Source organism: Ostrea edulis, chromosome 2 (assembly GCF_947568905.1).
Source record: "Ostrea edulis chromosome 2, xbOstEdul1.1, whole genome shotgun sequence".
NCBI lineage: Eukaryota > Metazoa > Mollusca > Bivalvia > Ostreida > Ostreidae > Ostrea > Ostrea edulis.
In genome coordinates, this window is record NC_079165.1 from 80,320,324 (window position 1) to 80,334,105 (window position 13,782).

A 13,782-nucleotide genomic window follows, 5' to 3' on the forward strand; every position below is an offset into this window, starting at 1 on the left:
AAAGTCAAACGTTGTCGGCTTCATTCCCATGCCCGCGTATGGTTTCCACAGTGATTATGACGCTTTTTGTGTTAAGGCGAGCAAATAGGAAATTAAAAACAGAATGATTTGATGATTTTTGCACATTACATGTTCGCTATTTTCAGTGCCATAATTTTAATTCTATACGTTGTTGTGTAGCCTAGTTGAAAATGTCCAAAATGGAAACGATGTGTACAGAAATATATATTTGAATCGATCAACAGAGTTTCGTCCCTTTATCATTTATGCCCAATCGGTTTTTCACAACCGTTTTCGGAATATAAATGAGATACTTTCAAATCTAAAACATTTCAGAGTCTATGTTTTATTATGATATATTGAAATCTTAAATATTTTTATTTGGCAATTTGTGTGCTTTTTATCTTAGGAGAGTGCAGGTTTTAAATGACTGAGTCGCAGGTCCAGGCATGCATCAAGTCGTTAAAACATTCCACTCTACAATATAGGATTGTTCATGTTGTGCACCAGATTGGATTTGTATGCTACACAGCTAAAGCAAAAGATAAATTATAATGAATTATTGAAATGGCCTAAAATGCACAAGTTCTTTACTCCTAATTCTTTTCCTCCCAGTCCGTTCGATAACTATATATGATATAGGCGTAATAAGAATAGTTTGTCCTATCTCTACAAATCAGGTCTGTAGGAATAGAAAAAATTATACTTTTAAAGATAAGACATATTATGTATTGTGATCATAAAGCAAATGAGTGACTCTATACTAAGTGCACATAATTGTTACACAGCTTAAATGCCTAGCTAGTCCTTATGTATTGTCCTCAATTTTAATTTCCTTTAGTGATGTGTACTTAGTAGTTGAGGGTACTTCTGATATGTGGTAGAGTCAGGAGCATACTACTGGGTATTTCCCTCTCCCTTTATTTGTTGTCCTCTCTAACCCCCCCCCCCCCCCCCCCCAGTAATTTTTTAAGGTGATGTGAAAAATCCTTTGAATTACATCTCAACATCTCATTAATAAAATATTTCAGAGTGGATATGATATTACCAATGCACTAGGCTTTTCCTTTTATCTCATATTTTTCATTGACAATATATCGTACTATATTTCATAACTATAGGTAGAAAAGTGAAAAACTTCGAAACATATCAAGACATAATCTGTATTTTACATAAAATCTTTTCAAAGTCTATTTTAACATGTTGCACAAGTAATGTAAAGTTAACGCAGCAAATCATTTTACCTTAAAAGGAACTGTTCCAATGATGATATAGCAAAATTCATTTACCAAGTGGTTATCAATACTGAAATATTTTTAGTTCAGTGTTTGAAAATTGGCAGAAGGAAAATGGAATTAATTAAAGCTCTCAATATAATGGCTTGCTTCATCAAAAGTGCATGTGTTGTGTAGATATTTGGCATAATGTACAAGTCTGATAGTTCACACAAAGAGCAGGAGAGAGGAATTATGGTAAGCCTTTTGTTCAATATTTGTATTAACGTATTCATGCAATATTCAATGGGCCATACCTAATATCATAAATTTACAAGTGTGACCTGTTTTGGTACTGTGTTTTAGTAGTGGATTTTGGACAGTACTTAAAATACATGCACATATAGGAATCTATTACATGTATATATGCTCATTGGCTTATTTGAAAAGGAATTAAAAAATGTTGAACTTGGAAAATAAGGTATGAAATTTTAGATACAGAACTGTACTTAATTGGTGATGTAAATGTTTAGAGATATTCATTAATGCTTGGAAAGATTTAATGAACTATTTTTTTGAGAGGGGTTTTATAATTCCAAAATGGATTCAAGTGCCATTTTATCACTGGCACAGCCCACTTTTAGTTTGCAGAATGATACTCTGTTCTGGCTAAGAATGCATTTGAGCATTTGATTGATTTTGATGAGTGTTACTTTAACTGATATAAACAACCGTATGTTTTAGTGATCATAATTTGTTTAACTACAGTAAAGAACCAGCAATGTAGAATTTGGCTGACGTTCAACTCTAGGCCCTCATTTTGTCTATGTACGTGTAGAGGACAAGCCTTATTGATAAGTCCTCTTTTAAATGGAAAAATATAACAAACAATTTAATAAAGGTATAGAAAAAACTTTGGGACCAAATTACTCATTAATTGTCGACCTTGCTAAAGACCGACTCCCTGTGGTAATGGGTTGGTTCTCCAGCGTGAGGAATTCAGGATGACTTTTCCGTTAATTTTCATGGATAAATTTTGTCACTGATTGTGTTATTTGTGTACGTCTTACACCTGAAAAGGTAGGTCAATCATTTAAACAACACACCTGGCACCAGAGCTTGTAGCTATTGTAGGATGTCATCTGTGCAAAATTCTTTTATTGTCTTTCATAAATGTTCTCAGGAAGGTGAATTATTGATGAACTAATTAGTCTCCACTATCCAGAATTCAGAATAAAACAAGTAATTAGCTTATTGATGAGAAAAAGAATTTCACCTCTAATTTCAATTGTATAGGTATCTTAATTTGTGTCAATACTAAAGATAAAAATAATTTCAATAGTTTTTAAAAATAAAACTATACATGGCATATATCAGACATCATTATAGGGGTATAGACGCACTGTAAGCCTTTCTTATCTTACACAGTATTTGATTCTTTAATATTAATTCCACTGAACACCTTCTACGGTATGGCGGTCCAATACTTGGGCCAGGGTCCCATTCTGGAGACGGTCCAATTACTCGACATGATTTAATATTCAGTAAATGTCTAATTTTCGCCTGGCGTTGTTTTGTTATTGTTGTAACGGGATTAGGGCAGTGTTTAACTTTGTGTGCTAAATACACAGCTTCCACTCCCCGCGTTCAAGGTGCGTCAGGCGGACGTGGAGTGCTCCTTATCTCTGTACAGCTATAGAAATAATTTGTCATCACTTTAAAGGAATCATTTGGGGGGTCAAACCTGCATTATTTGATATGATTGTACAAACTGTAAACTGGATTATACAACATGATAAGATGTGTGTTGTCGCCAAATTAAACAAATGATCAACAATTAGCATGATTGTCTTTTCGCTGCTCATTGATTGAAATTCAGTATAGTACATTGTTATTATACATGTATACTCCAAAAATTGGTGCAATCTGTGCACAAAGTTAGGTCAAGGAAAAAGAAATTTATTTCAAATTACCTGTGATTTAATTGCTTTAAAATTTCAGTATTGTATTAATGTTTTCAACATTTTGAAATGGATATTAATTTATGATAAAGTGGAATAATTTAAAACCGCTAAAGTTGAGCCTTCCCATATGAAAAAAAACAGGGTAACAAAATACCATAACAAAACATGAATACTTTGTTGCGTTTTGAAGACATTTTAATAGTACAGCAAATCACATGCAAATGAGGTAACAAAACATCAACAAAATACTAACAAAATATTCTTTCAAAATATCATCAAAATACTGCAGTAGTGTTTTGAAAACCATATGCAAATGAGGCAACAAAATATCAATAAAATACTAACAAAACATTGTTTCACAATACTATCAAAATAGTGTTTTGAAAATGTTTTGTTACATGAGATCTCAAGAAAAATATATTCAAATCGTATGTAACAAAATATAATCAAAACTTGAGAAAGAAAATGTTTTCCAAACACTTTTAACAAAACATGATCAAAACACAAGAATGGAAATTCCATCAATAGGCTTTTGAAATTCATACATCAAAAATATATCATAGGAACAGAATGCAACGTACATAAAAAACAAATACACTTTTATGTAAAAATCAAAATCTTTGGAATTCTGACTGCTATTTTCCCATGTGTATAGATATGTAAAAAGCAAAATAATGTAACAGATTAATTTCTGACAAAGATTTGAATTTAGGTAAAATTATATAATTAAAATCAGAGCTTAATTAATATTTCAAAACAATAGATTATGATGACTAGAAATAAACTGTAATAAGATTACTTTTAAGCACTATGGTAATTCCGAACCACAGCAAATTATGTTTATATATTCTCCTTTGAATCCACAAATCATCAAACTCTGAATCTTTGAGAAAAGATCATAGGCTAAGAGTGTTGAGATTTTGAATAGCACAGTCATCATTTTTAGAACAGTTGATCCAAAATCTCAAAGAATTACATTCGAAATTTTGTTATTTGGCACAAGCACACGAGTATGACACTAGGGTTCTTGCTTACTCGCACAGGCTTATTGTAACTGCAAGGCTCTGATGTGTTGCTGACAGAGGTTAACACATTTTGGCCGTTAAGTACAATTGAGTTATTGTATGGCACAAACACACGAGTATAGCAGGATTCTTTCAAGTTGCTGACTGGTACAGGCATGTTGCTGATTGATGAAGTCTTAAACATACTGCTAGGTACAGAAGTGTTGCTGACGGGTACTGGAACATTTGAGCCGCAGGACTCTGGCAATTAATTACTGCTAGGTTCTACATTCTTGCATTTTCAAAGATTGCTGGTTTGAGGTTATTATTCTTGTTTTCGGCTTGAATTTCTGTTGAATAAAGATAAAAATGTAAAAAATGTCAGCAAACTTTTCTGAATATATTTGGTTTAAAACCTAACTATACTTTCTTATTCAGAAAAAAAATGCAAAGAATGCATTGTCTATCTAGATACATTTGTTTACATCATCTAACGTCTGTTTCTATTTTCACACCTAATTGATTCACAATTCCTTGCCCCCCCCCCCCCCTCTAAGATTATTGGGCATCTGAAGAATAGATGACACGGCCTGATTTCATTTACTACTTGTAAATTCAAGGAAGCAGTTACTGAGATGTTTCCATGAGTGATTCCATGACTTTCTGACCAAATGGTATAATTTACATGATAATTATTTTCAGGGCCATTATGAATACTGAATGAGATGAACAAAGAACATCAAACAGTTAGCTGATACCAGGAGATTGTCACAGTGTACACCTACGAATATCTTCCGCAGCACACACCTGCGTGATTTATCCATAATGGCGTACCTGGGATATAGTGAGGATTTTGAACTAGATGATGATGGGATTCTGAGAGACTCAATGTCATGTAAGTAGTGGCTGACACAAGGTTATTCTATTAGTTAATCAGGTCTGTAGGCCTTAAGGTGTATAGAATACAACCTGGACTATAAAATCTCCGAATACCATTCTAAGTGCAGGGCCTTGTGGACATCACATTACACTTGAATTGATTGGACCTAGATGAAACTGTTACTTTCATGAACTAAAGAAAATGCTCTCCAGGTGGCTTAGTGGTTAATGTGCTCACTTTCTACCAGTGCGAGTTTGATCCTAGTGATTGGCAGTGGTTGTGTATGAGAGGGTAGGTTGTCATCCAATCAGACACCAGGGTTTCCTCCAGGTACTCCAGTTTCCTACCACATTCATGAACCCTTCACTTCAATATTCGAACTGATGAGAAGCACTAACATAAGTTGTGAAGTAAATAGAATTTCAACTTTTGTAGAAAAATTCTTTCAAGTTTTTTTTAATAAAATGTACTGGTATAAGTCAGAACTTCGTAAATTTGACCTTGAGGGATTTACACATTGTTTATAACCGCAATGGTTAGACTATTATAACACATTATACAATCTGTTCTGAATTTAGTAATTCCAAATTAGCTACTTATAAATCAGTTACAACATTAGTAATACATTAATGGTCCTTTAACAAGTTGTACAAGTCGCATTACATCACTCATATTCTTAACTCCAAGTAATGATTGGAAAATAATTAGTGATGTTGTTATTTACAGTCATAGGTAAAATTGAGTGATGTGAACTATTGCATAAACAAATGAAAAGCAAAGGAGTCTTAAGCAGACAAGTGTGCACCTGTCAGTCTAGTTACCGGTCTCTTTGTCTTAGTTCACCAAAGTGGGTCAGTGTACTACTCCAGAAACAAAGAGTGCATTGAGACCACCATGGATCCTGTTGTTCTCGTGCTCGATTCTTGGAGTTACGAATGATGAGACTATGTATGCATGAACATGTTCTTTGACCACACTACCTACAGAGTTGGTGTGATTTCTCGTCATACATACTTGGCATTTGGGAGAGTCAGGGATTTGTACTCGTGCAGACAGTCTTCAATGCACTCAAAGTGACAAGTTATTGAAATACTAAGATGAATATTCCACTATTGAGTTTTGCTGGAGTCCAAAGATGCATTCATGGACTTTCTTGTGTCCTAAATCATTTTGCTACATCCAGGACACTGATTTTTGTGTTACATAGAACCCAGTGACATTATAAACTGTTTCACTTGGTTTTCAATTTCATACAAGCTGTGGAGAGGTTTGATAAGAATTGAAAAATGACTCATAGGTCAATAAACCATAGGTCAATAAAACCATAGGTCAAGATCATACAAAATTGAACACAAAATATAAAGAACTCCTTTGGAAGGTTTTAGCCTCATACTTGTTAAAGAGATTGTAGGTAGAGAGGAGAAAATGAATATACTTTTTAGGTTAAGAGGTCAAGGTCACAGGAATTGAATGTCAATGCCTTACAGACATTTGATACTCTTTGAAAAGTGCCATGATGTTGTCTGGGCATGCTCCATTCTGATGTGTGGGATGCTTCATGCTGATGTGAGGGCATGCTCTATGCTGTTGTGTGGTGATGCTCCATGCTATTGTGTGGGCATGCTGCATGCCATTGTGTGGTGATGCCCCATGCTGTTATGTGGTGATGCTCCATGTTTTTGTGTGTGGGGATGCTCCATGCTGTTGTGTGGGCATGTTCCATGCTGTTGTGTGGATATACTCCATGCTGTTGTGTGGGTATGCTTCATGCTGTTGTGTGGATATACTCCATGCTGTTGTGTGGGGATGCTCCATGCTGTTGTGTGGGTATGCTTCATGCTGTTGTGTGGGGATGTTCCTTGCTGTTGTGTGGGCATGCTCCATGCTGTTGTGTGGTGATGTTCCATGCTGTTGTGTGGTCATGCTCCATGCTGTTGTGTGGTCATGCTCCATGCTGTTGTGTGGTGATGTTCCATGCTGTTGTGTGGGATATGCTTCATGTTGTTGTGTGGGAATGTTCCTTGCTGTTGCCTGGGCATACTCTGTGCTATTTTGTGGGCCACTCCATGCTGTTGTGTGGACATGCTACCACACTGTTGTGTGGGTATGCTTCATGCTGTTGTGTGGGATGCTCCATGCTGTTGTGTGGGCATGCTACCATACTGTGTGGGCATACTCCATGCTGTTGTGTGGTGATGCTCAATGCTGTTGTGTGGGACACTCCACTTTGTAGTGTCCATTTTATTATAAACAAAGTGAAATCATTTAAACTCTTTTTAAAATCAATATCTATAAATTTATATGATCAGAAGATTGGTAATAATGTTAAGTTAAAATGAAATCAAATTTATAAAAAGGATTTAACAGGGCCTGAAATCGATTAGCCCATCCATTCACTGAGGAGTGTTAAATTTGTTGGTACTAATCCCCCTTGCTGTCTTTTGCCTTCTCGGTATTCCGCTGAATATTAAATTCGGCTCGTCCTGCAGTACGATGTTGACTGTTGACTTTTCTACTTCACAGCACTCCACATAATGACAAGAGCTATCCATCCATTGATTTAAAAACTGATTTCTCCAACTTTGTTGACTTTCAATATTAGGAGAGAGTTTTAGCGAAGGTAGATATTGCTACAACAAATGATAAATGAAGGGGTTTGTCGAGAGCCACTTCTGAGGTTAGACGTGTACTGTGAGGTTAAACCGGGGGTTAGAGATTTAAGGTTATACACCAGAAGGTAGTTAGATGACTATAAGCTACTGTGATAGGGATGTGTATTTCCTTTGACATCGGACATACTGTGTTGTCTGCTGGGTTGAATGCACTTTTTAATATAAAGGTAGGAAGGAAATCTAGGATTTCAGCATTATTGAATCAGAAATCTTTGCATTTAAAATTTCATTAGAAAATTCAAAATGTAAGGACATTTCATATTCATATCTGACATTGTATGCTTTGAATATAAACTGTACATGTGTATTGTCGGTGATTGTATTCTAATACATGATCAATATACCAGGATAAATCACCTCAGGGTTTTATTCATCTGTATAAATTTCTGCAAACAGAATTTAATGTACAGCACAAATTTCTGACTGAAATCTGTGTTTGGCCCATTATAGACTTCACACTTTGTTTACCTTTTAAATTATCTGCACTTAATATAGTTTACCTACCAATTAATTTAAAGATTAACACTTTGAGTAAACTTGACTTGCCGATTCAAATATAGACAGGATTTGAGGGCTGTAAAATAGGTGATCAAAAGGTGCCATTCTGGTACAGGTATTATGTACAGTTTATTTACGCTTATTAAAATGTTTATGAAAAGATTTTGTATCCTTTCAAATCATAAATTAAACTAAGGTTGTGCAGCTGAATGAAAAGTGGATTTCAGGTAATGAAAACGATACCCGGTCTGTGTCTCGTGCTCTCCGTGGCAGATTTGTACGTTTGGAATGTCACTGGTTGGACTGTGGAATCATGTTTAAATTGGAATTAAGTTTCAGGCCTAACAAGGCCCCCTAGATTTAGCCAGAATGGATTGTCGGTATATATGATGGTGCATAATGAAAGAGTTTTTTGGATGGCTTTCAAATTTCAAAGGAATTTTTTTCATTGCTCGTAAGCAAGGTTTTTTTTTGGAGAGTCAATTTCCTCTGAACATTGATTCAATGAATATATAACACAGAATGGATTTTATTGATCCCCATCAAATTCTGGTAGGTATTTAGAGAGATGATATATTCAATTTATAACCGGATTTGAAATCTGTTTGGGAAAAATAAAACTAGGCAAAATAAAATGGAAATTAAGATAACTGGGTCAAGTGAGTTTCAGTGATTTAAATCCGTTAACTGTACCAGTTTAACTGACCATTTAGATTCCCTGATGTCATGATTTATCGTTCATCTGACCAGCAGTATTGATGTGATGACTTGAGAACAGTAGGATTGGTCAGAAATATAATGGTAGGAAATCCTGAAGTCGAATTAGTGTACCTCACTCCTCTATATCTCAATAAGATAGTCAAAGAGGCAGGAAATATTGATTGGGAGTGCACAATAGACAGAGTTAGAAATGGTTAAAATTTAATTACTGTCATTGAAAATAATCTATAGTGGTTATTGAAACTTACAAACTGTTCCATGTTGGCCTTACATGTATGTTAATATCTGAGGATTTCAGTGATGGAAGTTTGGTACAGCAAACTGATAATTAGTACCAATAGCAGCACAATATAATGGAAATTGACTGGTCAGGCATCTATTCATCTGTATCCAGAAAAGCTCGTATTACCTGAAATTGTGTTGAATTCTGGATCAATACACAATCTCAACATACAGATCTTTCATACTGTGTTTTCTTGCTGTACTATTTCTTGTAGACTCCTGAATATTATATTCATTTTTTGTATTTTTTAGCTGGAGGTGGGATTTTGATCGATGATGATGGAATCATAAGAGACAGTTTTGACACACAGAGTAAATACACAGCAGGGTCATCAGGGACACATTGGACGGACTCGGGGCTCGAGCGAGACAAACAGAGTGCAGGAAGTAGCTCGACTCTCAGACACTCTGACCTTCACTCATTCCCGAGCTACGATGATGTGTCACATCCTCTCGGAGAAAATGCTAACATCAGTGATTTAGAGGCCTCCAAAGATGAGCTGAGTTTTGACCGAGACTCTATGGTGGATGGTGATGATTTAGACAACAGTCGACCATTTCTCAATCATTCGAAGTTTGGTGATCGGAGCTTACAGAGCAGCAATAGGAGCAGCTTCGATCATTCTCTAGCGTTTGAAAACACAGACCCAAAAAGTACATCAGAAAAGGATTTATTTGACCCGGAGTATTTCAAACAGCTACAGGAGTTAGGTGTGTTAGTGGATGGTGCAGAATTTGAGAATACAAAAAACTCACTAAATGAGTTTGAGGAGTTAGAGGCGCATGTGTCGCGGGATAATATCGAATTGAGTGATGGTGAGGGAGATTCGGAGGAGGACATTGAGGAATTCTTAAGGAGAACTCCAACACGAGAACAGTTACTAGGGGATTATATGGGACATCGTCATGGTGATCGATATCATGAAGCAAGCAAAGACAGTCATGATCATGATGATGTAGCGTCTAGAACTCGCCCGAGTACAGCAAACTCAGGCAGAACTATTGGAAGCGAACCATTCCCTGAGATATCCCCAGAGGAAGCATTGCAGCTATACCAGGAACAGTTGGGATACAGGGACGAATTGGAAGACATTGTAGACAACGACGCAGAGAGCATAGAATTTCAGGAATCCCAGCAGACACCCCAGGAACAAGATGATGATGAAATCTTCATCATAACCAGCCGTATCTCAGATCATCCAAGCCCCGCTAAAATCAAAGCTTACCATAATGAAAAGGATGCACCTTCTGTGAGTCCAAGGTCACTCACCCCAAAATCAAACCAGAGCAGTCGGCCAACAAGTCGAGCAAGTGAAGGGGTCAGCAGTCGGGGCCACACGCCATACAGGGAAAGAGAAGTCTATAGCCTCAACAGGTCTTTTGATAACGATTCTCGGAGAGATGGTTCAGTGACCCCAGTATCTGCTATCAATACTGACTCAAGGCCATCCACAAGACAAGGGTCAAGGTCAGGGACACCGATCCAGCGACCTGATTCTGCAGCGAGCCAGAGATCAGCAGCTTCTGAACGGTATTCACCCCATTCCAGATCAAAAAAGAGCTCCTCTAATCATCTTGCCAAATCTCGATCCCAAGAGAGCTTTTTTGAGGAGAACAAATCCCCAGTTGTGAGTAGAAAACAGGGAGAAAAAATGCCAAAACGCTTACTTCCCAAACCATCAGAAGTCAACACACCTTTAAAGGTGAAAAGTAAAAGCACCACAAACATATCCTCAGGAAAATCAAAACCAATGAAACCCAAATATTCTTCTATGTCGATGTCCCTTGTGAATATTGACATTGGGGAGGGGGATGACCATAGTGAGGTTGTAAGTGCTTCCTCAGACAAATCGCGGACAGAATTGTCTTCAAAACTTCACCAGGAATTTAACAAACGGAAACAAGCTACTGAACTTGTCCAACAACTTCAAATGGACTATGACAAGCTGTTGTCTAAGTATGCACAAGCTGAGCTAACCATTGACCAGCTCAGACTGGGAGCTAATGTTACCCTACACACCAACTCTCCCACCCCCTTACAGGCCAGCCAGGGGCTTCTCCCCTCCCCCCAGCAACCCCAGACCATCCAAATGGGACAGATTGGACGGGGAGTGAAGTCTCCCTCTCCATTCCAGGGATCCTTGGGTGTGGCCAGTCCCATCACTCTTACAGGTAAGGGAATGTCTCAAAAGTTGGCAACATCACAAGATATTTTATTCAGAGAAAATGTCTATCCTATTTGACAACACTCTTACATTAATTTATTAGACTGAGCTTTTTCTATGCAGAAATTTAGGTTAACATTTGCAAATTAACATGTTAAGACTTAAGAATAGTTGGCTTGCTGTATTGAGGGTAAATTTATTGAATGATTTAAGGATTTATGAGGGAATTTATAATTCATAATAAGTGCATTGTGCATAGATTTTCAGAGTCCTGTTGGATTGGACTTTTGTGGAAGTTTGAGAGTTTGAATGGGAAAGCAAATAGGGTGCTTGTGTACTTAGCAATAAAACTTTAAGTTTCATTTATGGCTGACTTACGGATTTTAATGACACATTGTTAACAAGTGTTAAGGTTGTACAAGTTGAAGATAACGAGTGTATTTTGTGTCAGTGTTGTGCAGTTTTATAGACGTGTATCCACATGTATGGCGAATTTCCCTCATTTGAGAAGCTCCGAGCAATGACACTGATAAATCGGATGGAAACTTTAAATGCCACGAAGTGTTCAATTCAGTTAGATAGCTGGTCTCACATTTCAGTAATTTACATGGGCATATATGCTCTTAAAAACCTGTCACACAGTTTAGACTACAACTGTATTTACAAGTTTGTTGTTCTAAGAGTCTAAATAATTTTGGTTAGAGTTCAATTTCTTATTTTTTATATAAATGTTTTCATTATAGGTAACTGGACTAACTTTTGAATTTGTAAAGAACATATATGACATATAGATGAATATGAAAATTAATTTGAATTTATTCAATGCCCTTGGGTTACCAAATTTCGGTATATCTAATTACTGACCTACATATAGGTCTATCTGTCTCTCCATCCATTATCTAATTACTGACCTACATATAGGTCTATCTGTCTCTCCATCCATTATCTAATTACTGACCTACATATAGGTCTGTCTGTCTCTCCATCCATTATCTAATTACTGACCTACATATAGGTCTATCTGTCTCTCCATCCATTATCTAATTACTGACCTACATGTAGGTCTATCTGTCTCTCCATCCATTATCTAATTACTGACCTACATATAGGTCTGTCTGTCTCTCCATCCATTATCTAATTACTGACCTACATATAGGTCTATCTGTCTCTCCATCCATTTCCATCCATTATCTAATTACTGACCTACATATAGGTCTATCTGTCTCTCCATCCATTATCTAATTACTGACCTACATATAGGTCTATCTGTCTCTCCATCCATTATCTAATTACTGACCTACATATAGGTCTGTCTGTCTCTCCATCCATTATCTAATTACTGACCTACATATAGGTCTATCTGTCTCTCCATCCATTATCTAATTACTGACCTACATGTAGGTCTATCTGTCTCTCCATCCATTATCTAATTACTGACCTACATATAGGTCTGTCTGTCTCTCCATCCATTATCTAATTACTGACCTACATATAGGTCTATCTGTCTCTCCATCCATTTCCATCCATTATCTAATTACTGACCTACATATAGGTCTATCTGTCTCTCCATCCATTATCTAATTACTGACCTACATATAGGTCTATCTGTCTCTCCATCCATTATCTAATTACTGACCTACATATAGGTCTGTCTGTCTCTCCATCCATTATCTAATTACTGACCTACATATAGGTCTATCTGTCTCTCCATCCATTATCTAATTACTGACCTACATATAGGTCTATCTGTCTCTCCATCCATTATCTAATTACTGACCTACATATAGGTCTATCTGTCTCTCCATCCATTATCTAATTACTGACCTACATATAGGTCTATCTGTCTCTCCATCCATTATCTAATTACTGACCTACATATAGGTCTATCTGTCTCTCCATCCATTATCTAATTACTGACCTACATATAGGTCTATCTGCCTCTCCATCCATTTATCTGTTAAGGGTTTAATTTTTTTTTTCAAAATGTTAAAAAAATTATGTTAATGAGGATTGATTTAGCATTGATTTTTTCCCTTCGTTTTTGTGAATCTATTTAGGATGTGTGTAATGGAAGTTAGGCATCATTTATTTCTTCATTTCAATTATTTAAATAAAAGGCATTGCATATAAAACCTCAATGGTACATGTACGTATAACGATAAACTTTATGAATAACACCTAATTTGTTTCTAGATTTCAAAAATTAATTTTAACTTTAACAAAAATGCCAATATATGCTAAAATGTACTTATTACCCCCAGACTGTTAATACTGTTAATGCAATATTAAATGCAAGTCATTGATATCATAAGATTAATTCTTTAGACTCATAAATGTTTCCTACCAAGTTTTTTCTTCTTTAATTATTACTGATAAAGTCCAC

The 13,782-nt window shown here is 36.2% G+C and overlaps 1 protein-coding gene across 6 annotated transcripts in view; it reads left to right on the forward strand.

Moving 5' to 3' along the window:
• LOC125682210 (microtubule organization protein AKNA-like) overlaps positions 1-13,782 on the forward strand; it is a 33,689-nt gene that overhangs the window by 255 nt on the left and 19,652 nt on the right. For 5 of the 6 annotated variants that reach the window (XM_048922654.2, XM_048922657.2, XM_048922658.2 and 2 more), the window contains exons 2-3: positions 4,885-5,077; positions 9,487-11,406. In XM_048922654.2, coding sequence (XP_048778611.2) covers positions 5,008-5,077; positions 9,487-11,406 — 1,990 coding nt within the window. In that variant the 5' untranslated portion in view covers positions 4,885-5,007. Of the gene's footprint in view, positions 1-2,032; positions 2,295-4,884; positions 5,078-9,486; positions 11,407-13,782 lie in introns of those variants that run through there. The other variant, XM_048922655.2, reaches the window with a different exon arrangement.